This window comes from Salvelinus namaycush, chromosome 25, assembly GCF_016432855.1.
Source record: "Salvelinus namaycush isolate Seneca chromosome 25, SaNama_1.0, whole genome shotgun sequence".
Lineage (NCBI taxonomy): Eukaryota > Metazoa > Chordata > Actinopteri > Salmoniformes > Salmonidae > Salvelinus > Salvelinus namaycush.
The window spans coordinates 34531470-34559052 of NC_052331.1; the positions used below are offsets into that span (position 1 = coordinate 34531470).

Below are 27583 nucleotides of genomic sequence, written 5' to 3' on the forward strand. Positions count from 1 at the left end.
TCCTCGCGCCGGAAGAGAAGAGGTACATTTCCCAGCCATCTTGTGGTAGTATCTAGCGAATTGTTCGCACCAAGCCTCGTAGAATCGGAGGTGAATTCCGCTGAAGGGGCGCGATCATGCCCGGGCATCTGCAAGAAAGCTTCGGCTGCGTCGTAACCAATCGGTTCGACCAGCTATTGGACGATGAATCAGACCCTTTCGAGGTGCTAAAGGCGGCGGAGAATAAGAAGAAAGAGGCGGCTGCAGCTGGTATCACCAAGTCTGCAGCCCAAGCCGCCAAGCAGACCAAGAAGGAGTCACAGAAGGACAGGAAGAATCCGCTCCTTGACAAGAAAGATGAAACTCAGACTGCAGTACCTCTGAAGAAAGAAGGTAAGGTGCACGCGGATAAATTGGTAGTCAAAACCTGCAAAATCCTAGCCAGTTTGCTAACAACATGGGTTATGTCCTGTTGCGATCAATTTAGAGGGTAACAGAAGAACCCATTGCGAACATGCAAATATCCAATGCATTATTAGACAGGTTAATCATGCATTGGATATGCATTGGATAGCAACCACCTGTGCACTTTGGTCCGCCTCTCGCTGAAATCCATTCCACCTGCAGGATGTGGATGTTGTAAATGATGGCGCTGTGGTTGCTGCGGAGGGTAATGTTTTTGTTGTGAAACAGCTCGAGCTTAGTGCACATATTCATAATATACCTAGCCTAGGTAGCTTTGTAGTCGGCTAAGAAAGAAGATAGCTATCTGGCTCTTCTAGGGATTTGCGGGACAGGCCAGCTTGCTGCGTAGTTAGCTAGCTATTCTTCAAAACAACACTGATGCTACTGAACCGTCAGAAATATCGAGTTGAATGAGGCCCGTGCGTTCTGCTGCAACTGCATCATTAGCGAGCTAGGTAGTTCGCGCGACCTAGCCAACCAATGTCCGGTTTAGGTGGATAAAACAGTACAAGCTGGCTATCAAGTTATTGCATAGTACTGTTTTCATGTAGGTAGCTTATTCAGTGAAGTGTTATGACAGTGTAACTAGCGTGTTGCCGTTTGTTTTCATCTGCGCATACGCTTTTCTAAACAGATAATGTTACTGTACTTCACTTTATAGCTAACAAGCTACTATTTCCACGACGTACATGCGCAATGCTTTTGTAAACGAGTGCATCTGGCCAGATGTCCACCACAACAAAAGTAACATTAGCTAGCTAAGGCCCCTCGAAATATTATCACTAGCTAAATGCATTGAACGAAGGCGTGTCTGCATGGAATCAAACGTGCATGCTGTCAAAGTAAGAATGACAGGGCATAGCCAGCTAACACAACACCCTCATGAAATAGCTAAGCAACTTCCTCTGGAGTAACCTAACACCTTTGCTGACAGCTGGCCCATATTTCATGTTGTTAAAGCTGTAATATGTAACTTTTTGTAACAAATTCACATATAAATATTAGTTATAGATCTGTCATTACATTGAAATCAAGTCTAAGAAGCAATATATATTTTCTTTGTGCTTTATTGCTATGCTTTTTCTATGCTTCCTTTTACTTTCGGTTTTGCACACTAGCTTCAAACAGCTGGATACAATATTTTTGGTTATGGAAAATATATTTCTCAATGGTTTAGATGCCACAATGTTTCTCTAAAACATACTTGCTTGTTTTGTCACATACTGAAATTAGGCAAACTATTACAATTTTAGTAACCAGGAAATGGCTGAGCAATTTCTGCATATTGCATCTTTAACTCGATACAGGTGAGAAGCCTGACTAGGAGACGGGGGTGAGAATGTGATGAACCGTACTTCATGAGATGTAACCGAAAAACAACTGGCATTTGGAAAGTTTGAGGTGAGGGAGAAAGTGTGGTGGAACAAGTATTGCTAGCATTTTAAAGTATATTGCTACAGTAGCTGGATGGGGGGGGGGGGGGGGGGGGTATTTCGGGCAGGCAAGAAAATGGTCTTGTTGAAATCCTCCCCCTTCTAATTTCCTTAATTTTGTAACAAGGAGTCAAATATTTTCTGTGGCACACATCAGAGTCAAATACTTTTTATAGAACAAACTTCCCATCAGGATAGGCAGCCGAAATGAATAATGAATGTATGTGTGTTATATTAAACATAGAGGAGGGAGTAAAATGTAGCCAAGCAATAAACATTTCAGAACTACTAGTCGATTAAGACATGGGAGAGATGACGAATTTTGGCAAAGAGATTTATTTATAGACTAATACACAAATAGCCAAACCGAAAACTGCAGACATTACTAGTGCCTCCCCAGCGATCAAACCGCCATATAAATTGAAATGAAACGCAGCCCAACGTGATCACAGACAGCTGCCTTGAAGGACACAAATCAACAATGCTTTCTGCTACTAAGATCAATGAAATGTAGGCTAAACTGACAATGGAGTGAAGAGCAGAAATCTCAACTAGCAAGCAAGTTGCAGCAATGAAGAGTTGAGTGTGTGCGCGTTCACGCGAAGGAGTGGGGGAGGTTCCGTCAGGGGGAGGTTCTGTCAGGGGGAGGTTCTGTCAGGGGGAGGTTCTGGCAGGGGGAGGTTCTGGCAGGGGGAGGTTCTGGCAGGGGGAGATTCTGGCAGGGGGAGGTTCTGGCAGGGGGAGATTTCCGCACAATACCGTTCCTCAAGTTATAACGTGTTAGTTGCTTACTGGACCCTGGCAATCTGTGAAATGTTTACAAGTTAGCCAACTAACTAGAGTACTAATGTTTTCCCTCTACAGTATGTGGTTCATTTTCAGAATGAGAGAATTAGGTGAAAATGAGGCGTTGCTTGTTAAACAAGTGGATTCAGGGATGAAGTGTAGCTGGAGCTGGGCCTGAGATGAAAGGAACACCACACACTTTCCCTTTTTCTCACTTTTTCAATACAGTGGATTAAAATGGGTATTCCAGGTGTACTCTCTGCCTGAAAGAGATCAATTATGCCAACAAAGGGTATCATGCTCTGCTGGCACATTGTAGAACAGATGTCCACAGGCAGAAAGTGTACAATGTAATAATGTGCAGTGTAGCCCAAAGAGATTGCTTTTGTTGTGTTGAACTTAACAGTAACACGTGAGTGAGAGGGGATTATTAAATGTTTTACTCTGCGAACGTTATTTTTGCACAGATGTAGCCTTGTGCACTTGATCGACGTCTACTTTAGTGGCCACTATAATAGAGCAAAAATAGAATACCTGTTTGTTTCATTCTATTTCTACTTTAAGATATTTTTTCCCAATTGCAAAATTTACAGTTGAAGTCGGAAGTTTACATACACCTTAGCCAAATACATTTAAACTCAGTTTTTCACAATTCCTGACATTTAATCCTGGTAAAAATTCTCTGTTTTAGGTCAGTTAGGATCACCACTTTATTTTAAGAATGTGAAATGTCAGAAAAATAGTAGAGAGAATGATTTATTTCAGCTTTTATTTCTTTCATCACATTCCCAGTGGGTCAGAAGTTTACATACACTCAATTAGTATTTGGTAGCATTGCCTTTAAATTGTTTAACTTGGGTCAAACGTTTCGGGTAGCCTTCCACAAGCTTCCCACAATAAGTTGGGGGAATCTTTGGCCCATTCCTCCTGAGAGAGCTGGTGTAACTGAGTCAGGTTCTTAGGCCTCCTTGCTCACACACGCTTTTAAAGTTCTGCCCACAAATGTTCTATGGCATTGAGGTCAGGGCTTTGTGATGGCCACTCCAATACCTTGACTTTGTTGTCTTTAAGCCATTTTGCCACAACTTTGGAAGTATGCTTGGGGTCATTTTCCATTTGGAAGACCCATTTGCGACCAAGCTTTAACTTCCTGACTGATGTCTTAAGATGTTGCTTCAATATATCCACATATTTTTTCTTCCTCATGATGCCATCTATTTTGTGAAGTGCACCAGTCCCTCCTGCAGCAAAGCACCCCCACAACATGATGCTGCCACCCCTGTGCTTCACGGTTGGGATGGTGTTCTTCGGCTTGCAAGCATCCCCCTTTTTCCTCCTAACATAACAATGGTCATTATGGCAAACAGTTCTATCTAGACCAGAGGACATTTCTCCAAAAAGTACAATCTTTGTCCCCATATGCAGTTGCAAACCGTAGTCTGGATTTTTTATGGCGGTTTTGGAGCTTCTTCCTTGTTGAGCGGCCTTTCAGGTTATGTCGATATAGGACTCGTTTTTCTGTGGATATAGATAATTTTGTACCTGTTTCCTCCAGTATCTGCACAAGGTCCTTTGCTGTTGTTCTGGGATTGATTTGCACTTTTCGCACCAATGTACGTTCATCTCTAGGAGACAGAGCGCGTCTCCTTCCTGAGCGGTATGACGGCTGCGTGGTCCCATGGTGTTTATACTTGCGTACTATTATTTCTACAGATGAACGTGGTACCTTTTGCATGTTTCAGTGAGAGAAAAAATGAGTCGACATGTCGATTGTTTGGTCGATAGGCTTCTGGTCGACAGATTTCTTTAGTCAAGCTGTCACAAATTATTTTGTTTGTTTCATGGTACACAAGACACCTGTCTGACTCACGCCTGTCTCTGTGGACTGAACCATTGGAGGCCACAGGGATGGCACAGTCCATCACCCTAAGACATGTGCTACTGAAATTGTAAATGGTTATATTATGTAAGATTTAGAGGTCGAGAGATTAATCGGAAAGGCCGATTAATTAGGGCCGATTTCAAGTTTTCATAACAATAGGTAATCGGCATTTTTGGACACCGATTATGGCCGATTACATTGCACTCCACGAGGAGACTGCGTAGCAGGCTGACTACCTGTTATGTGAGTGCAGCAAGGAGCCAAGGTAAGGTGCTAGCTAACATTAAACTTATCTTATAAAAATCAATCAATCTTAACATAATCACTAGTTAACTACACATGGTTGATGATATTACTAGTTTATCTAGCTTGTCCTGCGTTGCATATAATCGATGTGGTGCCTGTTCATTTGTCATTGAATCACAGCCTACTTCGCCAAACGGGTGATTTAACAAGCGCATTCGCCGAAAAAAGCACTGTCGTTGCACCAATGTGTACCTAACCATAAACATCAACGCCTTTCTTAAAATCAATACACAAGTATATATTTTTAAACCTGCATATTTAGTTCATATTGCCTGCTAACATGAATTTCTTTTAACTAGTGAAATTGTGTCACTTCTCTTGTGTTCTGTGTAAGCAGAGTCAGGGTATATGCCGCAGTTTGGGCCGCCTGGCTCGTTGCGAACTGTGTGAAGACCATTTCTTCTTAACAAAGACCCTAATTAATTTGCCAGAATTGTACGTAATTATGACATAACATTGAAGGTTGTACAATGTAACATCAATATTTAGACTTAGGGATGCCACCGGTTAGATAAAATACGGAACGGTTCCGTATTTCACTGAAAGAATAAACGTTTTGTTTTTCGAAATGATAGTTTCCGGATTTGACCATATTAATGACCCAAGGCTCGTATTTCTGTGTGTTATTATGTTATAATTAAGTCTATGATTTGATAGAGCAGTCTGACTGAGCGGTGGTAGGCAGCAGCAGGCTCGTAAGCATTCATTCAAACAGCACTTTCCTGCATTTGCCAGCAGATCTTCGCTGTGCTTCAAACATTGCGCTGTTTATGACTTCAAGCCTATCAACTCCCGAGATTCGGCTGGCAATACTATAGTGCCTATTAGAACATCCAATAGTCAAAAGTATATGAAATACAAATGGTATAGAGATAAATAGTCCTATAATAACTACAACCTAAAACCTCTTACCTGGGAATATTGAAGACTCATGTTTCGTATGCTTTCATATGTTCTGAGCAAGGAACTTAAACGTTAGCTCTTTTACATGGCACATATTGCACTTTTACTTTCTTCTCCAACACTTTGTTTTTGCATTATAACATGTTTCATAATTTATTTGAGACTAAATTGATTTTATTGATGTATTATATTAAGTTAAAATAAGTGTTCATTCAGTATTGTTGTAATTGTCATTATTACAAATATATATATACTGTGTGTGTATATATATATATATATATATATATATATATATATATATATAAATCGGCCGATTAATCGGTATCGGCTTTTTTGGGCTCTTCATTTATCGGTATCGGCGTTGAAAAATCATAATCGGTCGACCTCTAGTAAGAATAATGGTGCAACACTAATAAATATTATTGTATAACATGCACTTTCAATCACGATGATAGCTTTGCACACTCTTGGTATTCTCTCAACCAGCCTCATGAGGTAGTCCTGGAATGGACCTGGAATGCATTTCAATTAACAGGTGTGCTTTGTTAAAAGTTAATTTGTGGAATTTCTTTCCTTAATGCGTTTGAGCTAATCAGTTGTGTTGTGACAAGGTAGGGGTGGTATACAGAAGATAGCCCTATTTGCTAAAATACAAAGTCCATATTATGGCAAGAACAGCTCAAATAAGCAAAGAGAAACGACAGTCCATCATTACTTTAAGACATGAAAGTCAGTAAATCCTGAGAATTTCAAGAACTTTGAAATGTTCTTCAAGTGCAGTCTCAAAAACCATCAAGTGTTATGATGAAACTGGCTCTCATGAGGACCGCCACAGGAACTGAAGGCCCAGAGCAGCCAACAAGTGCGCAGCATATGTGGGAACTCCTTCAAGACTGTTGGAAAAGCATTCCTCATGAAGCGGGTTGAGAGAATGCCAAGAGTGTGCAAAGCTGTCATCAAGGTAAAAGGGTGGCTATTTTGAAGAATATCAAATATATTTTGATTTGTTTAACACTTTTTTTTGGTTGCTACATGATTCTATGTGTTTTTTATTAGTTTTGATGTCTTCACTATTATTCTACAATGTAGAAAATAATAAAACATAAAAGAAACATGAAAGGGTAGCTGTATCCAATCTTTTGACTGGTACTGTATATCTACAGAAATAAGACAGATCCTGCTTCTGTTGCCAGTTTGAATGTTTGTTTAATAGCCTACTGATTCTGTGAGCACCAAGCCTCACGCAACCACAACATGTCGGATAAAGCAATTTCACAAATTCGGCTGTTTTTAAATCTTTCATCTTAATAAAGGGTTTTTCAAGATTGTTTTCATTAGAATAGTGGTGTTACTAAATGTATTTAGTGTTAACACTGTTCCTAAGGTGCATAAAATAATATTTTAATCTAACAGCACCTGTTTGTGAGTCATAATATGCACACAGCTCTTGCTCCTATACCCTCTTTCTTGATCTCCTAATTGCTATTACAATTATTATTATGATCATCATTAGTAGTGTCATTATCATTATATGGCTTCTTATAGTAGTAGGAGCCTTGTATAACCACCATCGAGCTGTAGGTCAAAGAGCGTGTAATGTGTTTAGTCTTAATAGCGTAACTTACTTGGGCCTATATTTCGATATATAGGCTATTGTATCAATCAATCATTCATTCCTTCATGTCATCACACAGCATACGAGTAATTCATGCTTTGAATTGCAATCAATCATTTTAGTTTTCAAATGAAATATCAAAGAGAGCTTTGGATGATTAGCCTAAACAATAAATAAACCGCAATTCATGAATGCATGCAACTTTTTTAGTCTTTGCTTTAATAAAGTCTTTATATATTTATTTCATTTTCCGTTAGAACATCCTTTTTTCGTACATTTATAATTTATTTAGTATTTACACTGTTCGTAATAATATTGTAATCTTACAGCACCTGTTTGGCACACAATACTCACACAGTGACTCACACTCCCTCCTTTTTCTGGATCTCCAGTAGTTTACACAACTAAGTCAAATGTCTTCCACACATCTGACTTCCCCTTTCCCTCCTGAGCAACCAGTAAACATTCTCAGTTTCGAGTTTATTTTTCACCTCATCCGACCTCTGCATCCAATTAGCTGTTACAGTGTTCGGAGTTTGTTATAAGCAATTTATTGATGTGATTATGATAGGCTACAGGTCAGGCCCTATTGGTCACGTGCATGCAATGCATTGATGTTTCATGTTAAAGAGAGCAAGGGTTGAGGGAATGTTTTTCCTAAACAAATTAGGTATTTCAGTAATTTAAATAAATTCATTAGGCCCTAATCTATGGATTTCACATGGCTGGGCAGGGGCGCATCCATGGGTGGGTATAGTCTCACCCACTTGGGAGCCAGGCCCACCAACTGGGAGCCAGGCCCAGCCAATCAGAATGAGTTTTCCCCATAAAAGGGCTTTATTACAGACAGAAATACTCCTCAGTTTCATCAGCTGTCCGGGTGGCTGGTCTCAGACGATCCCACTGGGGAAGAAGCCGGATGTGGAGGTCCTGGGCTGTTGGACGTACTGGCAAATGATCTAAAACAACATTGGAGGTGGCTTATGGTAGAGAAATTAACATTAAATTCCCTGGCAACAGCTCTGGTGGACATTCCTGCAGTCGGCATGCCAATTGCATGCACCCTCAACTTGAGACATCTGTGGCATTGTGTTGTGTGACAACTGCACATTTTAGAGTGGCCTTTTATTATCCCCAGCACAAGGTGCACCTGTGTCATGATCATGCTGTTGAATCAGCTTCTTGATATGCCACACCTGTCAGCTGGATGGATTATCTTGGCAAAGTAGAAATGTTCACTAACAGGGATGTAAACAAAATTATGCACAAAATGAGAGAGAAATATGAAGTATGGAAAACCTCTGGGATGTTTTATTTCAGCTCATGAAACATGGGACAAACCCTTTACATCTTGCGTTTATATTTTTGTTCAGTAATAGTTGCTTTTATTCAAACACATATGGAAAAATACACGTTTTAAAATTAAGAACCGATGACTCGGGTCGACCAACATTTTTGTTTTGTTGGGGACAGCACTAGATACAACCCTACCTAATGGCCCAAGTCAAAGTAGCATATGGCGATATCTACACCTACACGGTGAAATCTCCAGGTTTGCGTAAATATCTAAATGCAGAAGAATATTAGAGCTGTTATTTGGACGGATACACTAGTGCTTACTACAGGGGTCTCCAACAGGTTGATCGTGAGCTACCAGTAGCTCGCAGCCCACCTATGAGTTGTTCGCCAAACAATTCTGAAAATACATGCCGTTTTCACGTGTTCCACCGCAAACTTTCATAAATAAATGTCAAGTGTCAGACACCGCTCTAATCAACGCAACATTCAGTAGAATGGTGCCGGAGAGGATGGCTGATGTTTTACGTGATCTTTACTCCACACACAGAGACACGTACAAAGCTCTCCCTCGCCCTCCATTTGGCAAATCTGACCATAATGCTATCTTCCTGATTCCTGCTTACAAGCAAAAATTAAAGCAGGAAGCACCAGTGACTCGGTTTATAAAAAAGTGGTCAGATGAAGCAGATGCTAAGCTACAGGACTGTTTTGCTAGCACAGACTGAAATATGTTCAGGGATTCTTCCAATGGCATTGAGAAGTACACCACATCAGTCACTGGCTTCATCAATAAGTGTATCGATGATGTATTGTTATTTTGTGTAACTTTTATTTTATTTTGTACTTTAGTTTATTTAGTAAATATTTTCTGAACTCTATTTCTTGAACTGCATTGTTGGTTAATAAGGACTTGTAAGTAAGCACTTCACGTTAAGGTCTACACCTGTTGTATTCGGCGCATGTGACAAATAAAATAACATTTGATCAAAAAGTATTATTGAAAGAGTGGTGCTCATGTGGCTTTTGGCTGTACCGCCCTCCTAATTAGTCTCTGTAGTCATATCAGTGTCCACCTCTAAAGCCTCCATGTGTTGTTGTGGTGGCAGGTATCAGGCGGGTGGACCGAAGGCCGGACCAGCAGGGCCAACCTGGCTCCCAGCACCAGGCCGGGCAGGGCGAGGGGCGGCCCCCCGGCGAGAGGAGGCCAGACAACAGGAGACCCCCACGTGAGCGCCGCTTCGATAAACCCATCGAGGACAAGCCCGACGTCGGAGAGAGAGGAGAGTTCTCTGCAGACAAGTGAGTAGTTGCTGTACTAAATGACAATGCTTAGAGCAATGTTTTGTTAATTATTATTATCGTTGATGAAATGTGGATGTCTTGGAGTCGTGGGATAGACAGATGTCCGGGACGCACTGCTTCAGTTTGTTATTTATAAGTGTCAGATGACACCTCTCCCTTTCACTTTGACTGTAGTTTGTGCTCACTACTAGCTAAAGCAATGCAAAAACAAAACGGTCAAAATTCAAATCACACCTATTATCCTCACAACCAATAACCTACAGTGCCTTCAGAAAGTATTCATACAGCGTGACTTATTCCGCATTTTGTTGTTACAACCTGTATTCAAAATGGATAAAATTTGTGAAAACATGTTTTTATAAATTATAGTAAATTTATTGTAAATTAAATACAGAAATATCTAAGTATTCACACCCCTGAGTCATTACTTTGTAGAAGCACTTTTGGCGGCGATTTCAGCTTTGAGTCATCTGGGGTATATCTGTATCAGCTTTGAGTCGTCTGGGGTATGTCTGTATCAGCTTTGAGTCATCTGGGGTATGTCTGTATCAGCTTTGAGTCGTCTGGGGTATGTCTGTATCAGCTTTGAGTCGTCTGGGGTATGTCTGTATCAGCTTTGAGTCATCTGGGGTATGTCTGTATCAGCTTTGAGTCGTATGGGGTATGTCTGTATCAGCTTTGAGTCGTCTGGGGTATGTCTGTATCAGCTTTGAGTCGTCTGGGGTATGTCTGTATCAGCTTTGAGTCGTCTGGGGTATGTCTGTATCAGCTTTGAGTCGTCTGGGGTATGTCTGTATCAGCTTTGAGTCGTCTGGGGTATATCTGTATCAGCTTTGAGTCATCTGGGGTATGTCTGTATCAGCTTTGAGTCGTCTGGGGTATGTCTGTATCAGCTTTGAGTCGTCTGGGGTATGTCTGTATCAGCTTTGAGTCGTCTGGGGTATGTCTGTATCAGCTTTGAGTCATCTGGGGTATGTCTGTATCAACTTTGAGCCATCTGGGGTATGTCTGTATCAGCTTTGCACAACTGGATTTGGGGATTTTCTCCCATTCTTCCTTGGAGATTTTCTCAAGCTCTGTTAAGTTAGATTGGGAGCAGCGGTGAACAACAATCTTCAAGTTTTCCACAGATTTTCAATGGTATTCAAGTCTGGGCTTTGTCTGGGCTACTCAAGGACTTTCACATGCTTGTTCTGAAGCCATTCCAGTGTTGCTTTGGTTGTATGCTTGTCCTGTTGGAAAGTAAATCTTCACCCCAGTTTAAGTTTTCTCAAATCAAATAAAATTTTATTTGTCACATACAGATGGTTAGCAGATGTTAATGCGAGTGTAGCGAAATGCTTGTGCTTCTAGTTCCGACCATGCAGTAATAACCAACGAGTAATCTAACAATTTCACAACAACTACCTTATACACACAAGTGTAAAGGAATGAATAAGAATATGTACCTAAAAATATATGGATGAGTGATGGCCGAACGGCATAGACAAGATGCAGTAGATGGTATAGAGTACAGTATATACATATGAGATGAGTAATGTAGGGTATGTAAACATTATATAAAGTGGCATTGTTTAAAGTGGCTAGTAATACATTTATTACATGCCATTTTGAATTGTTAAAGTGGCTAGAGATGAGTCAGTATGTTGGCGGCAGCCACTGAATGTTAGTGATGGCTGTTTAACAGTCTGATGGCCTTGAGAAAGAAGCTGTTTTTCAGTTTCTCGGTCCCAGCTTTGATGCACCTGTTCTGACCTCGCCTTCTGGATGATAGCGGGGTGAACAAGCAGTGGCTCGGGTGGTTGTTGTCCTTGATGATCTTTTTGGCCTTCCTGTGACATCGGGTGGTGTAGGTCTCCTGGAGGGCAGGTAGTTTGCCCCCGGTGATGTGTTGTGCAGACCTCACTACCCTCTGGAGAGCCTTACGGTTGTGGGCGGAGCAGTTGCCGTACCAGGCGGTGATACAGCCCGACAGGATGCTCTCGATTGTGCATCTGGAAAAGCTTGTAAAAGTTTTTGGTGACAAGTCAAATTTCTTCAGCCTCCTGAGGTTGAAGAGGCGCTGCTGCGCCTTCTTCACCATGCTGTCTGTGTGGGTGGACCATTTCAATTTGTCCGTGATGTGTACGCCGAGGAACTTAAAACATTCCACCTTCTCCACTACTGTCCCATCGATGTGGATAGGGGGCTGCTCCCTTTGCTGTTTCCTGAAGTCCACGATCATCTCCTTTGTTTTGTTGACATTGAGTGTGAGGTTATTTTCCTGACACCACACTCCGAGGGCCCTCACCTCCTCCCTGTAGGCCGTCTCGTCGTTGTTGGTAATCAAGCCTACCACTGTAGTGTCGTCTGCAAACTTGATGATTGAGTTGGATGCGTGCATGGCCATGCAGTCATGGGTGAACAGGGAGTACAGGAGAGGGCTGAGAACGCACCCTTGTGGGGTCCAGGACCCAGTTGCACAGGGCGGGGTCGAGACCCAGGGTCTCGAGCTTAATGACGAGTTTGGAGGGTACTGTGGTGTTAAATGCTGAGCTGTAGTCGATGTTAGAGGTTGACCGATTATGATTTTTCAACGCCGATACCGATACCGATTATTGGAGGACCAAAAAAGCCGATACCGATTTAATCGGCCGATTTTTAATGACAATTACAACAATACTGAATGAACATATCAATAAAATCAATTTAGCCTCAAATAAATAATGAAACAGGTTCAATTTGGTTTAAATAATGCAAAAACAAAGTGTTGGAGAAGAAAGTAAAAGTGAAATATGTGCCATGTAAGAAAGCTAACATTTAAGTTCCTTGCTCAGAACATTAGAACATATGAAAGCTGGTGGTTCCTTTTAACATGAGTCTTCAATATTCCCAGGTAAGAAGTTTTAGGTTGTAGTTATTATAGGAATTATAGGACTATTTCTCTCTATACCATTTGTATTTCATTAACCTTTGACTATTGGATGTTCTTATAGGCACTTTAGTATTGCCAGTGTAACATTATAGCTTCCGTCCCTCTCCTCGCTCCTACCTGGGCTCGAACTAGGAACACAACGACATCACCCACCCTCAAAGCAGCGTTACCCATTGCTCCACAAAAGCCGCGGCCCTTGCAGAGCAAGGGGAACAACCACTCCAAGTCTCAGAGCGAGTGACGCTTGAAACGCTATTAGCGCGCACCCCGCTAACTAGCTAGCCATTTCACATCGGTTACACCAGCCTCATCTCAGGAGTTGATAGGCTTGAAGTCATAAACAGCAGAGCTGCTGGCAAAACGCACGAAAGTGCTGTTTGAATGAATGCCTACGAGCCTGCTGGTGCCTACCATCGCTCAGTCAGACTGCTCTATCAAATCATAGACTTAATTATAACATAATAACACACAGAAATACGAGCCTTTGGTCATTAATATGGTCGAATCCGGAAACTATCATCTCGAAAACAAGACGTTTATTCTTTCAGTGAAATACGGAACCGTTCCGTATTTTATCCAACGGGTGGCATCCATCAGTCTAAATATTCCTGTTACATTGCACAACCTTCAATGTTATGTCATAGTTATGTAAAATTCTGGCAAATTAGGCGGCCCAAACTGTTGCATATACACTGACTCTGCGTGCAATTAACGCAAGAGAAGTGACACAATTTCACCTGGTTAATATTGCCAGCTAACCTGGATTTCTTTTAGCTAAATATGCAGGTTTAAAAATATATACTTCTGTGTATTGATTTTAAGAAAGGCATTGATGTTTATGGTTAGGTACACATTGGAGCAACGATACGCACCACATCGATTATATGCAACGCAGGACACGCTAGATAAACTAGTAATATCATCAACCATGTGTAGTTAACTAGTGATTATGATTGATTGATTGTTTGTTTTTTATAAGATAAGTTTAATGCTAGCTAGCAACTTACCTTGGCTTACTGCATTCGCGTAACAGGCAGGCTCCTCGTGCAGTGCAATGTAATCAGGTGGTTAGAGCGTTGGACTAGTTAACTGTAAGGTTGCAAGATTGAATCCCCTGAGCTGAATCAAATCAAATCAAATTTATTTATATAGCCCTTCTTACATCAGCTGATATCTCAAAGTGCTGTACAGAAACCCAGCCTTAAACCCCAAACAGCAAGCAATGCAGGTGTAGAAGCACGGTGGCTAGGAAACACTCCCTAGAAAGGCCAAAACCTAGGAAGAAACCTAGAGAGGAACCAGGCTATGAGGGGTGGCCAGTCCTCTTCTGGTTCCATAGCTGACAAGGTAAAAATCTGTCGTTCTGCCCCTGAACGAGGCAGTTAACCCACCGTTCCTAGGCCGTCATTGAAAGTAAGAATTTGTTCTTAACTGACTTGCCTAGTTAAATAAAGGTTAAATAAAGGTGTAAAAAAAGTTTTTTACAAATCGGTCATTCCGATTAATCGGTCTACCTCTAGTCGATGTACAGCATTCTTGCATAGGTATTCCTTTTGTCCAGATGGGTTAGGGCAGTGTGATTGCGATTGCGTCGTCTGTGGACCTATTGGGGCGGTAAGCAAATTGGAGTGGGTCTAGGGTGTCAGGTAGGGTGGAGGTGATATGGTCCTTGACTAGTCTCTCAAAGCACTTCATGATGACGGAGGTGAGTGCTACGGGGCGATAGTCATTTTGCTCAGTTACCTTAGCTTTCTTGGGAACAGGAACAATGGTGGCCCTCTTGAAGCATGTGGGAACAGCAGACTGGGATAAGGATTGATTGAATATGTCCGTAAACACACCAGCCAGCTGGTCTGCGCATGCTCTTGAGGACGCGGCTAGGGATGCCGTCTGGGATGGCAGCCTTGTGAGGGTTAACACGTTTAAATGTTTTACTCACGTTGGCTGCAGTGAAGGAGAGCCCGCAGGTTTTGGTAGCAGGCCGTGTCGGTGGCACTGAATTGTCCTCAAAGCGAGCAAAGAAGTTGTTTAGTTTGTCTGGGAGCAAGACATCCTGGTCCGCGTTGGGGCTGGTTTTCTTTTTGTAGTCCGTGATTAACTGTAGACCCTGCCACATACCTCTCGTGTCTGAGCCGTTGAATTGTGACTCTACTTTGTCTCTATACTGATGCTTAGCTTGTTTGATTTCCTTGCGGAGGGAGTAGCTACACTGTTTGTATTCAGTCATGTTTCCGGTCACCTTGCTCTGATTAAAAGCAGTGGTTCGCGCTTTCAGTGTTGCGCAAATGCTGCCATCAATCCACGGTTTCTGGTTGAGGAAAGTTTTAATAGTCTCTGTGGGTACAACATCACCGATGCAGTTGCTAATAAACTCGCTCACCGAATCAGCGTATTATTCAATGTTATTGGCCGACTCTATGCGGAACGTATCCCAGTCCACGTGATCGAAGCAATCTTGAAGCGTGGAATCCGATTGGTCGGACCAGCGTTGAACAGACGTGAGCACGGGTTTTTCCTGTTTTAGTTTCTGTCTGTAGGCTGGGAGCAACAAAATGGAGTCGTGGTCAGATTTTCCGAAAAGAGGGCGGTGGAGGGCTTCGTATGCATCGCGGAAGTTAGAATAACAATGATCCAGGGTTTTGTCAGCCTGGGTTGCGCATTCGATATGCTGATAAAATTTAGGGAGCCTTGTTTTCAGATTAGCCTTGTTAAAATCCCCAGCTACAATAAATCACCAGCTACAATAAACCAGGATATGTGGTTTCCAGTTTACATAGAGTCCAATGAAGTTCTTTCAGGGCCGTCGATGTGTCTGCTTGGGGGGGATATAGTCGACTGTGATTATAATTGAAGAGAATTCTCTTGGTATATAATGCGGTCGGTTGTTTCTGGTTGTTTCTGTCGGCGCGATGCGTGAAGAAACCAGGTGGCTGTACCGACTCTGATAATGTATCCCGAGAGAGCCATGTTTCCGTGAATCAAAGAACGTTACAATCTCTGATGTCTCTCTGGGAGGCGACCCTTGCTCGGATTTCGTCTACCTTGTTGTCAAGAGACTGGACATTGGCGAGTAGTATACTCGGGAGCGGTGCGCGATGTGCCAGTCTGCGTAGCCTGACCAGAAGACTGCTCCGTCTGCCCCTTCTGCGGCGCCATTGTTTTGGGTCGCCGGCTGGGATCCGATCCATTGTCCTGGGTGGTGGACCAAACAGAGGATCCGCTTTTGGAAAGTCGTATTCCTGGTCGTAATGTTGGTGAGTTGACGTTACTCTTATATCCAATAGTTCCTCCCGGCTGTAGGTAATAAACTTAAGATTTCCTGGGGTAACAATGTAAGAAATAATACATAAAAAAACAAAATACTGCATAGTTTCCTGAGAACGCGAAGCGAGGCGACCATCTCTGTCGGCCCGGAAGTGAGAACAAGTGAGAACACTCTGAAGCAGGTTCTCATCAAGGATTTGCCTGTATTTGGCTCCATTCATTGTTCCCTCTATCCTTACCAGTCCCACAGTCTCAGCAAGTTGTAAAGCATTCCCATAGCATGATGCTGCCACCACCATGCTTCATGGTAGGGATGGTGTTAGACAGATGATCAGCTGTGCCTGTTTGTCTCCAGACATAGTGCTTTACATTTAGTTACATTTTTGTCTCATTAGACCACAGAATCTTTTGCCTCTCAGTCTTTCACGTGCGTTTTTGCAAAGTCCAAGCGTGCTGTCAAGTGCCTTTTTCTCAGGAGTGGCTTCCATCTGGCCACTCTCCCATAAAGCTCAGATGGGTGAAGTGCTGTAGAAACTGTTGTCCTTCTGGCAGGTTCTCCCATCTCAGCCAAGGAACTCTGTAGTTCTGTCAGTGGTCATTGGGTTCTTGTTCACCTTCGTGACCAAGGTCCTTCTTGTCCGGTTGCTCAGTTTGGTCGGAAGGCCAGCTCTATGCAGAGTCTGGGTAGTACCATATTTTTAGTACCACTATTTCCCGATGACGGAGACCACAGTTCTCTATACTATCGATACTATAGAAATTGTTTTATATCCCAGATATATGCCTCATTACAATTCTATCTCAGAGATCTAGGGACAGTTCCTTGGATTTCATGGTATAGTTTCTGCTCTGACATACACTGTCAGACCTTATATAGACAGGTGTGTTTCTTTCTAAATCATGTCCAAACAATTTAATTGGCCACAGGTGGACTCCCAAGTTGTAGTGGCATCTCAAGGTTGATCTAAAGAAATTGGATGCACCTAAACTCAAGTTGGAGTGTCATAGCAAAGGGATGTGAGTACTTGTTACATGATTTTAGCAATTGTAGCAAGTTTATTGAAAATGAAATACAGAAATATCTAATTTACATATTGTATGTAAATTAGATAGGTCTGTATTTCATTTTCAATAAATGTTCGAAAAAAACACGTTTTCAACTTTGTCGTAATGGGATATTGTGTGTAGATGGGTGAGATTTTTATTTCATTTAATCCATTTTGAATTCTGGCTGTTAGACAACAACATGTGGAATGAGTCAAGGGGTATATGACTACTTTCTGAAGGCACTCTATATATCCTTGCATGTTTTTAAAACGTTCAATAAAGTAGTTTTCGTAGTTCTGAGCTGCTCATTCTGTATCTGTGCTGCTTGATGCTGAGCCTGTGTGTGTGTGCCTCCTTAGACCTTTCGTAGACCGGCCCCCCAGAGGGCGTGGCGGCGGCCGAGGTGGGCGTGGTGGACGGGGCCGGGGCATGGGCCGGGGTGACGGCTTCGACTCCCGCGGCAAACGGGACTTCGACAGACACAGTGGCGGCGGTGACAAACCGTGAGTAATTTCTGCTCTGAGTCCTTAAAGGACTAGTGGTAGTGATGGTCTTTTGGAGTGATTACATTTTCAGATGCTCTGTGATTAGTGGTAGGAATGGTGGAGCTTTTGGTTTCCATTTTTTTTCCCTCAACAGTCAGAAATCCGAGGAGAAGCGTGGCGGGAGTGGCTCTCACAACCGGGGGAACCCCAAGGACGAAACAAGGTTGGTGGGTCAAACAATCATTACCTACTTCCTTAAATGAGATGACCATTATGTGTAGGCAAGGACACAGGTCCTTTGTTGATATTGACTGGTTTGTTCCTTCGCTGTGTTGAATTTCTGTTCCCAGTGGTGATGCTGAACAGACTGCTGCCCCCGGGGGAACCCCTGAGGGAGTGGAACACCCCCCTGCTGACTCTGAGAACAAGTGAGCACCTTCCTGGACCTGACAACTGGTCAAAAAAACAAAAAAAGTTGCGGTGTTGTCAGACCTCGAATAATGCAAAGAAAATAAGTTCATATTCATTTTTAAACAACACAATACTAATGTTTTAACTTAGGAAGAGTTCAGAAATCTATATTTGGTGGAATAAGTCACACTGTGGCTTGTAGGCCTCTCCAGGTCTCGCACCCACTGTGTAATCTGGAGGAGGATCGGTGATGATTCAGCAAGGCTGGAATCGGGCAGATTTGTCTTTGTGAAGGACGCTTGAATCAAGCCCAATCTCCAGACCTGAACCCCATTGAAAACCACTTGAATGTGATCAAGAGGAAGAGCTGAGGTGCTTGAATTTTTGCACCAGGAGTGGCATAAAGTCACCCGACATCAATGTGAAAGACTGGTGGAGAGCATGCCAAGACGCATGAAAGCTGTGATTGAAAATCAGGGTTATTCCACCAAATATAGATTTCTGAACTCTTCCTAAGTTAAAACATTAGTATTGTGTTGTTTAAAAATGAATATGAACTTATTTTCTTTGCATTATTCGAGATCTGACAACACAGCATCTTTTTTGTTGTCATTTTTCAGTTGTCATTTTCTGCAAATACATATTTTTAATTGGAATTTGGGAGAAATGTTGTCAGTAATTTATAGAATAAAACAAAAATGTTAATTTTACCCAAACACATACCTATAAATAGTACAACCAGAGAAACTGATCATTTTGCAATGGTCTCTTAATTTTTTCCAGAGCTGTGTGTGTGTGTGTGTGTGTGTGTGTGTGTGTGTGTGTGTGTGTGTGTGTGTGTGTGTGTGTGTGTGTGTGTGTGTGTGTGTGTGTGTGTGTGTGTGTGTGTGTGTGTGTGTGTGTGTGTGTGTGTGTGTGTGTGTGTGTGTGTGTGTGTTTACAGGTTAAGTCCAATTTTTGCCAGGGAGACCTATTCTTGGAGTTAACATCACTGTGCTGGTTCACTATGGTGCTGCATTCATGCTGATTTGTGCTGCTCTCAACATTCAATTCATCCCGTGGTCCACAATACAAGCAGCCCTACAGTCAATCTAGAAGAAATCCAAAAACAACAGAAATGTGAAAGCTAACAGACAATGTATGGTAATATCTTTCAATAACAAATGCGTCTCTGTCTCCTCCAGGGAGAACGAGGTGGAGGAACCGAAGGAGGAGGGCCCCAAGGAGATGACCCTGGACGAATGGTCAATAACAAATGTGTCTCTGTCTCCTCCAGGGAGAACGAGGTGGAGGAACCGAAGGAGGAGGGCCCCAAGGAGATGACCCTGGACGAATGGAAAGCCATGCAGGACAAGGAACGCGCCAAAGTGGAGTTCAACATCCGCAAGCCCAACGAGGGCGCCGACAGCAAGTGGAACAAAGGCTACGTTCTGCACAAGTCCAAGAGCGAAGATGTAAGTGACGAAAAGCTGAAAGACGTAAGTGACAAAAGCCGGGAATATATAGAGAATTTTTGCTTATCTATAGTTGTGCAGTGCACTGTTAGGTATATATGGATGTTTTGCCATTGTATTTTGTTGTGTTTAGGACTGTGATGGTCATGGAATTCTGAATGACTGTAATTGTCCAGCCAGATGACCGCGGTCTCCGTAATAACCATTCGAATAAGAATATTTTTGTATTATTATTATTGTACATTTTTTTGGACCCATATTTTCTGCTTTCCTCCGCTCCTGACTGCATGGCTGCCATAGAAATATAATTAATAGAACAGGCATCCTCATTCAAGTCAATGAAAGCATAATTGGTGGACTGGACATTACTAGTGTACCCATAGGAGTAAAGCAGGAAGTAAAAACAGGAAGTGTACCCATCAATATGTGCTGTGATTTGTTGATTCAACTCAATTTTCATTACAAAAAATATGAGCCACCTCAGTTATCATTTGAGTGAACATTCAACATTACCATGGAAATGATTGCATTACAATAGCAGGCAGCCATTGCCAGTGTACCCATGAGTTTACCATTCAACTATATGGGGTGAAGGAGTCAATTGAACAACCAGATTGGCGCACGTTCAACAAATCTGATCTAACAAAGTGGATATTTGTCAAATCCTTCACGATTTATGAAATGGAACAGGCCACTGTGGTTACTTACAGGGCTACCCATCCCGGATCCGGGAGCATCCTCATCAAAAAAGCTGACTAGCATAGCCTAGCCTAACGGGACAGGGATATCATATAATATAATTTCATGAAATCACAAGTCCAATACAGCAAATGAAAGATAAACATCTTGTGAATCCAGCCATCATTTCCGATTTTTAAAATGTTTTACAGCGAAAACACAATATGTATTTATATTAGCTAACCACAATAGCCAAACACACAACGCCATGTTTTCACCATGTTTCCACCGCATAGGTAGCTTTCACAAAACCCAGAAATAGAGATAAAATTAATCACTAACCTTGAACAACTTCATCAGATGACAGTCTTATAACATCATGTTATACAATGTTTTATGATGAGTATTTATGTATTTCACGTTGCTCTCTGTAATTATTCTGGCTGTTTTGGTGCTATTTGTGATGGTGGCTGCAATGTAAAACTACGATTTATACCTCAAATATGCAAATTTTCAAACAAAACATAATCATATTTGAGGTATAAATCGTAGTTTTACATTGCAGCCACCATCACAAATAGCACCAAAACAGCCAGAATAATTACAGAGAGCAACGTGAAATACATAAATACTCATCATAAAACATTTATGAAAAATACATGGTGTACAGCAAATGAAAGATAAACATCTTGTGAATCCAGCCAATTGCGAAAACACAATATAGAATTATATTAGCTTACCACAATAGCCAAACACACAAAGCCATTTATTCACCGCCAACATAGCTTTCACAAAAACCAGCAATAGAGATAAAATTAATCACTAACCTTTGGACAACTTCATCAGATGACAGTCTTATAACATCATGTTATACAATACATTTATGTTTTGTTCAAAATTGTGCATATTTAGAGCTGCAAATCGTGGTTATACATTGTGAATACGTAGCAACAATTCACCAAAATGTCCGGAGATATTTTGGACAGTCACCTAATCTAACCAAAGAACTCATCATAAACTTTACTAAAAAATACATGTTGTACAGAAAATGAAAGATACACTGGTTCTTAATGCAACCGCTGTGTTAGATTTTTAAAAATAACTTTACTACAACATACAGCATGCATTATTGTGAGACAGCGCTCACCTATTCTCCGCCGTGTTGGAGCCAACATATTACACAAAAATACGAAATAACATCATAAATATTATCTTACTTTTGTTGATCTTCCATCAGAATGTTGTGCAAGGAGTCCTAGGTCCAGAATAAATCGTTGTTTGGTTTTAGAATGTCCATTTCTTCTGTCGAATTAGCAACTTTGGCTAGCATTGTGGCGCGAACATGCCCATCAACTCTTGGCACCTGGAACGAAAAATTCCAAAATTCCCAATAAACGTTGAATAAACTGGTCAAACTCGGTTGAAAATCCTACTTTATGATGTTCTTCTCACATGTATACAATAAAATCAGAGCCGGAGCAATTCATCGTGTATACCGAACGCTTTTCAGAAGACAATGTGAGGTTCCCCGGCGCGCAGTTGAAAACTGACAAAAGAGCGGAACTGTCACTCCAAAAGCTCTTATTCGGCCTCACATCAAGCTAGACACCCCATTCAACCTTCTACTGCCTGTTGACATCTAGTGGAAGGCGTATGAAGTGCATACAGATCCATAAATAAAAGCCAGTTGAATAGGCAGGCCCTGACACAGAGCCTCATTTTCAGAATTTTCACTTCCTGTATGGAAGTTTGCTGCCAAATGAGTTCTGTTTTACTCACAGATATAATTCAAACAGTTTTAGAAACTTCAGAGTGTTTTCTATCCAATAGTAATAATAATATGCATATTGTATGATCTAGAACAGAGTACGAGGCCGTTTAATTTGGGCACGATGTTTTCCAAAGTGAAAACAGCGCCCCCCTATTAAGAAGAAGTTAAGTCCGATTCGGATATATTTGGCAGTTTTCGCTGCAAAACATGTCGAGGTTGTCCCTTTTTTAAGTTTAGAAGAAGTGCCTGCTAAATGCTAACTCCCGTTCATATAAGCTGGTTAGAACAGCTAGCATACAGAAATTAGTGGTGGTAGTTTTAACTATAATACAATTGACTAGTAACAATGACATGAACATGTATTGGGGTTGACATCCATACAAGCATTATAAAATGATTTTTACCTTAACATAGTGTAAAATACACGTGTAAACAATAGCCTAAATGTAGGCTAATTTTGCTGGGGGGCAATAGGAGACTCGGGATCTTTCTCCCAGGGCATTTCCCCCTACTTGTTTCCATGACAATTCAATTGTTTTGGTCGAGTTCAATTGACCTCTTTACTGCATCTATTGCCAGGGTTAGAGGTTCCAAGCTCCTTATATTCATAGTTTGCTACAACACCTTGCTTGTTCCAGCAAGGGCATCAAAGTTTCATCACGTTGTTAAGAGTCCATGTTATTGCAGAAAGTCTTCAATCAGATGTTCATTCCCCCCTCCCCCAAAAACACAACTAGAGCTGTCACAATTACTGTATAACTGACGGTAATGGATGAAGACTGTCATGAAAATAAAATAACCATATATCTATATATATATATATATATGTATATGTATATGTATATGTGTCTTCATCCATTACCGTTAGTTATACAGTAATTGTGACAGCCCTAGTTGTGTTTTGCATATTTCATTATGTTTTCATGCTGTATTTGAGAAAATTCTGTGTTATTTACATTTAGGATGTGACGGAATCAATTAAATAATTTGTTTTTAATTTCAAATCAATTTGATTTCAATTTAAGTTACAAAACATTTTCAGATATACAGTATTCTACTCGAGTGATATTGGTGAACTGTGTCATTTCAAGTTTTGGGGAAAAAGTTTTAAGTTAGAAAGAAGTTTGCTGATTGATTCCTGTCAACGGATCAATAGTAAACCATCTTTAAGGTATTAAATAACTGTGGTGGTCTGTATTTTATTATGTATTTACCAACAAAAGGGCTGATATAAACCAGATAGTAATGTTAACCAGCTAACAACCCTCCTGAAGAGGCTATGTCATTACAAATGGGACTGAAGTGCTTCTCCTTATTGTTGGTCCTTTCTCTTGGTTGTTGCAGAGACCGGCTGTGATTGATGCTCCGGAGATTGAAGCAGACACAACCCCTCTGTTCAAGGTGCCTGTTGTTTCACATATTCACCCTTATACAATTCTGATAAAACAAGCCTTTATCACACTCATACACATCGGCATGGTATATCAAGAGTTCAATTATGTCAAACAGTAGTTAGCATGTTGGCTATTTGAGTTGAGATGGTTGCTATCAGTGGTCTCTGGCTAAATGTAAACAACGTCAACTCTTCCTCCACCAGGGCAATCCTGACGAAGTTGGCCCGGACCACCACTTCCGCAAGCCCGCCAACGACATCACAGCCCAGCTGGAGATCAACTTTGGAGACCTGGGCCGGCGCGGGCGGGGGGGAGCCCGTGGAGGAAGGGGAGGCCGCGGTGCGGGAGGAGGCCGATCTGAAAAGGTAACGCTAATTGAGGCTGTTGTCACAGAACACAAATAGATGTAAATGTTGATCACAAAAGGCTGTGGTTACTAGAGTTGAATATTTTCCCGGGTATTGTACAAATGTTCCATCCTGAGAATAAATCACTTTTCTCCCCGGTAACCCGGTATTTCCCTCCAAAACCGGGAGTGGCATTATAAAGCATATAAATCTGGATTTAATTGTAGCTTTGATCAGCATGAACATTCAAACCTGATGCTACCTGAGCCTGATGAGACATATATTACATACATTTAATGAGCCCTACATTAACCACATTTAATAAACCCAAGCCCAAAAAAAGCCCAAATGATTGTGCCATTATCGAATACATATATGATATAGGCTACTGCACATTACGCACGACAGAAAAACATAAAAACCAATAGATGTAGCTAGCTATATGCTCTCTTGGGTAAATAAATGAATCTAGCACCAGTAGGCTAATCTTTTTGAGCGTGAACTGTATTACTGTACTGTATTGTATTATATGGACTGGTATTACGCACATCGTTCAAACCGTGATAAAGCAGAAGAGAACATTCTGGTGTAGCACAAGCGGTCTACAAAGTTACAAGCTACTGAATTTGATTTTAATATTGAAATATAATGGGGCCTATTTGTATAATTAGTAGGCTGACGCATATATACCTTTCGTAATATTTCCCCTAATGTTATTAGCCTTCCTCCTCTTTCTCTCTATTGCTTTACTACTTCCTCGCGTTCAACAGTTAAATCATCGTCATCGTTCTAATGTTGTCTGTTAATAATGTTGGACTAGAATTACATGCAGAAGGCTTTCACTTCTCTTCACAAAGATTGAATGGTTATGAGTCTGAATAAATAACTGCTATAGCCGACCGCCATCGCGCGTTCGCTCTTCTTTCAAACTATCCGTGACTTCTCTTGGCTGCTGGATTTAACATTAAACAAAAAAAGAGCTTGCGCTCCTCTTCTAAAAAAAATGATGTCCAACAAGTTATTCTAGTCTAGCTTTTCCTGCATGGAACTCCAAGAGCTAAGGAACGTTTTTTAAGGAGAGTCCAGTCGGAGCTCAGGTGGTTGCGTATTGCGCGAAAGACAGAGGCTATAAGTTAGAAGCTTGTTATGCATAACCCATCAGTAATTAGCTAAATATAAGGCTAATACTGCATTAAATGTATTACCTGAAAGAGGTAGGCTAGGACATCCTATATACAGGGCTATATATCAATCTAGATTCAGGATGATCTATTTTGGATGCAATTTGAATGGAGTTGATGGAGAGAGAGAAAGACAGAGAGTGCTCATGCATGCACTGATTTAAAACAACGATATTCGAGTGATAGGCCGTTTAAAAAAAAATATTATCTTTACAAATTAAAACAAGGTGACCCCCGAAAGCCAACTGAAGATGGGTAAATTAGACGTGCATTCGGTCTTAATATTACTGTAGTATGCTGCATCAAATTTAGGCCTAGGTCCACAAGAAAAAAAGTTACCAAGATGAGATGATAGGTCTACATGCATTGAGAACTGCGCTCCATACAGAGATGGGCTGCCTGTCCCCACCCTGATTCATCATGCACAGTCCATAGAGAAGCCAGATTTAGACATTGCGTATATTTTAATAGTTCTGTTTCACGCCATGGTATTCATATAAATAATTTATTAGATTATACCAGTTTCTCGCAGTTATTTATCCTGGGTAAAAAGGGAGTGGTTTTGGTTGGTAAATCTCGGTAACCGGGTTCCCACCATTCAACCTTAATGGTTATTGACCATAAAAAGCTGTTTTCACTGACCACAAAAAGTCAAATTGGGTGCTCAAGCTGACTGTGATCATTGTTCTACTTGTTGAGTTGTGTTGTTCATGAAGTACCTACCAATCCCTACTGAACACGACCCATTATTCTCAGATTTCGTCTAAAAAAATTAAAAATCTCTCTTTGTCCCCAGCCGGGTGGAGTGTCCGTTCCCAACGTTGACGACCCAGAGGCCTTCCCGGCCCTGGCTTAATACTCTAGCACCGCCACCAGCCCGCCCCATCAGCCCCTCCGGGCATTAGCCCCGCCCCTCCGGGCCCCTCCTCTACGAGGCTTGCATGCTTACAACTTCTTCAAGTATACGAGAGAAAAAAAAGACTGTCATCACACCTGAGGACTGAAATTTTAACCTGTTTTAAAATGACAGATAAAAGACCAAAAAAAGCAGAAAATGGACTTCTCTTGTTGAACTGAAGCAAATTATTGGTAAACGTTTTGTATTTTGAGACATGATAGCAGGGATGTTTTCATACAGTAGTTTTGTTTCTTCAGATATTATGCATACTTCATGGATATTCTTTTGTATTGCTGCTTGAAAAAATGCATTTCAGAGATTGTGTGTGTGTGTGTGTGTGTGTGTGTGTGTGTGTGTGTGTGTGTGTGTGTGTGTGTGTGTGTGTGTGTGTGTGTGTGTGTGTGTGTGTGTGTGTGTGTGTGTGTGTGTGTGTGTGTGTGTGTGTGTGTGTTTTAACCCCGATGCTTTGGCTGGCTTTCCTCATGACTTTATCGGAATATTTTGGGGTCATCTTAGACAAGCTTTTATTTTGAAAGGGTGACTTTTAAGTCATGTATTACTCTGTTAAACTCAATACATTTGAGTACCTTTGTACTAAATCTTTTACTGTGTTTTAAAAATGTACCTGTATTCTAGTGACCCCTTGAGCTTAATATTCTTCTGCTTGTCATGCAGTGAAAGTGAATTTCCTTTATTTTCCTATTGATAGGCTCTTATTTTTCTTGACCAGTGGTTCATGTGCTTTGTCCCTGGTCCTTAACTGCCTGTGTCTTCAGGGCAGCCAGGGTCCAAATGTATTTCTAGGCTGGTCCTTGAAGGTCGTACAGGCTTTACTACTAGTAACCTTAGGACCACTATACGAATATATTGTATTTTTTGTGTGACCAAATCTTTGTGTGTGTGCGTGCATGCATGCGAAATTGATTGGGTTCATTGTGAACGTGAACAATAGTTACTTGTAGGACTTAAAGTACTCCCCTATCATGAACTTGACATCTTCCCGGGCACTTGACCACAAGTTGAAAAGCAGCTCTCTTTTGCCTGAGGTAGTTGTTATTTCTGAGAACATAGTTGTTTAGGGAAGATGGTCGACTGTGAACATATCTTGTTTCTATCAGCACCAGTACTCTGAAACTTACGTTTATTTATTTTATAATTCCTTGTGATCATCTTTGCTGTTACTGTTCTATTGTTGTTGTTATTATTATTATTATTATCATTACTACAGCAGCACTACTGCATCATTTGTCTGAAAGAAATGGACCGTTCAATGTGGAGCAATCGAGTGCTACAGAATGTATGACTGCTAACCTTGCGTATAGTCATCTGTGTCTAGCATTTCCAATAGAGGATTTATTTGACCAAAGTGGGTATACTTCACACCACAGGATGGGACAATGGCTCATAATAACGGCTGGAGCGGAGCTGATGGAATAGCATAAAACACATGGAAACCATGTGTTAGATGTATTTAATTCCACTGATTCCGCTCCAGTCATTACCATGAGCCCGTTCTCCTCAATTAAGCTGTCACCAACCTCCTGTGCTTCACACATTTGGGTTGGGGAAGAGGTACATTTAAGGCAGATATTGTAAGTGACAGAAAGCTTTATATTACAGTGCTCTGGAAAGACTTGCTGGTAATGCATGGACACAGGTGATTGGCGCAAGCCTTTTGTAGTACTGTTTGAGACACTTGACGGTAGACTTCTCTGCAAACATCCCTGTTCTAATAAATGACTTAAGAGGTGTTAAATGTATTCTGCCCA

General features: G+C 41.3%; 1 protein-coding gene across 2 annotated transcripts; it reads left to right on the plus strand.

Moving 5' to 3' along the window:
- On the plus strand, positions 1–27583 carry LOC120020627 (plasminogen activator inhibitor 1 RNA-binding protein-like). 2 transcript variants are annotated; one of them, XM_038964337.1, is made up of 9 exons: positions 1–372; positions 9775–9967; positions 17555–17698; positions 17835–17903; positions 18031–18108; positions 19368–19545; positions 23339–23395; positions 23592–23753; positions 25713–27583. In XM_038964337.1, the coding sequence occupies exons 1-9, from the start codon at positions 117–119 to the stop codon at positions 25770–25772; spliced, it is 1197 nt and encodes a 398-aa protein (XP_038820265.1). In that variant the 5' UTR covers positions 1–116; the 3' UTR covers positions 25773–27583. The 2 variants fall into 2 exon arrangements, with proteins under 2 accessions (XP_038820265.1, XP_038820264.1); XM_038964336.1 differs by having other exon boundaries at positions 2–372; positions 19368–19569.

Coding starts and splice junctions, on each gene's coding strand:
- LOC120020627 (XM_038964336.1), top strand. CDS start 117: ATGCCCGGGCATCTGCAAGAAAGCTTCGGCTGCGTCGTAACCAATCGG. Junction 18,109..19,367: donor CCTGCTGACTCTGAGAACAA/GTGAGCACCTTC, acceptor TGTCTCCTCCAG/GGAGAACGAGGTGGAGGAAC. Junction 23,396..23,591: donor ACACAACCCCTCTGTTCAAG/GTGCCTGTTGTT, acceptor TTCCTCCACCAG/GGCAATCCTGACGAAGTTGG.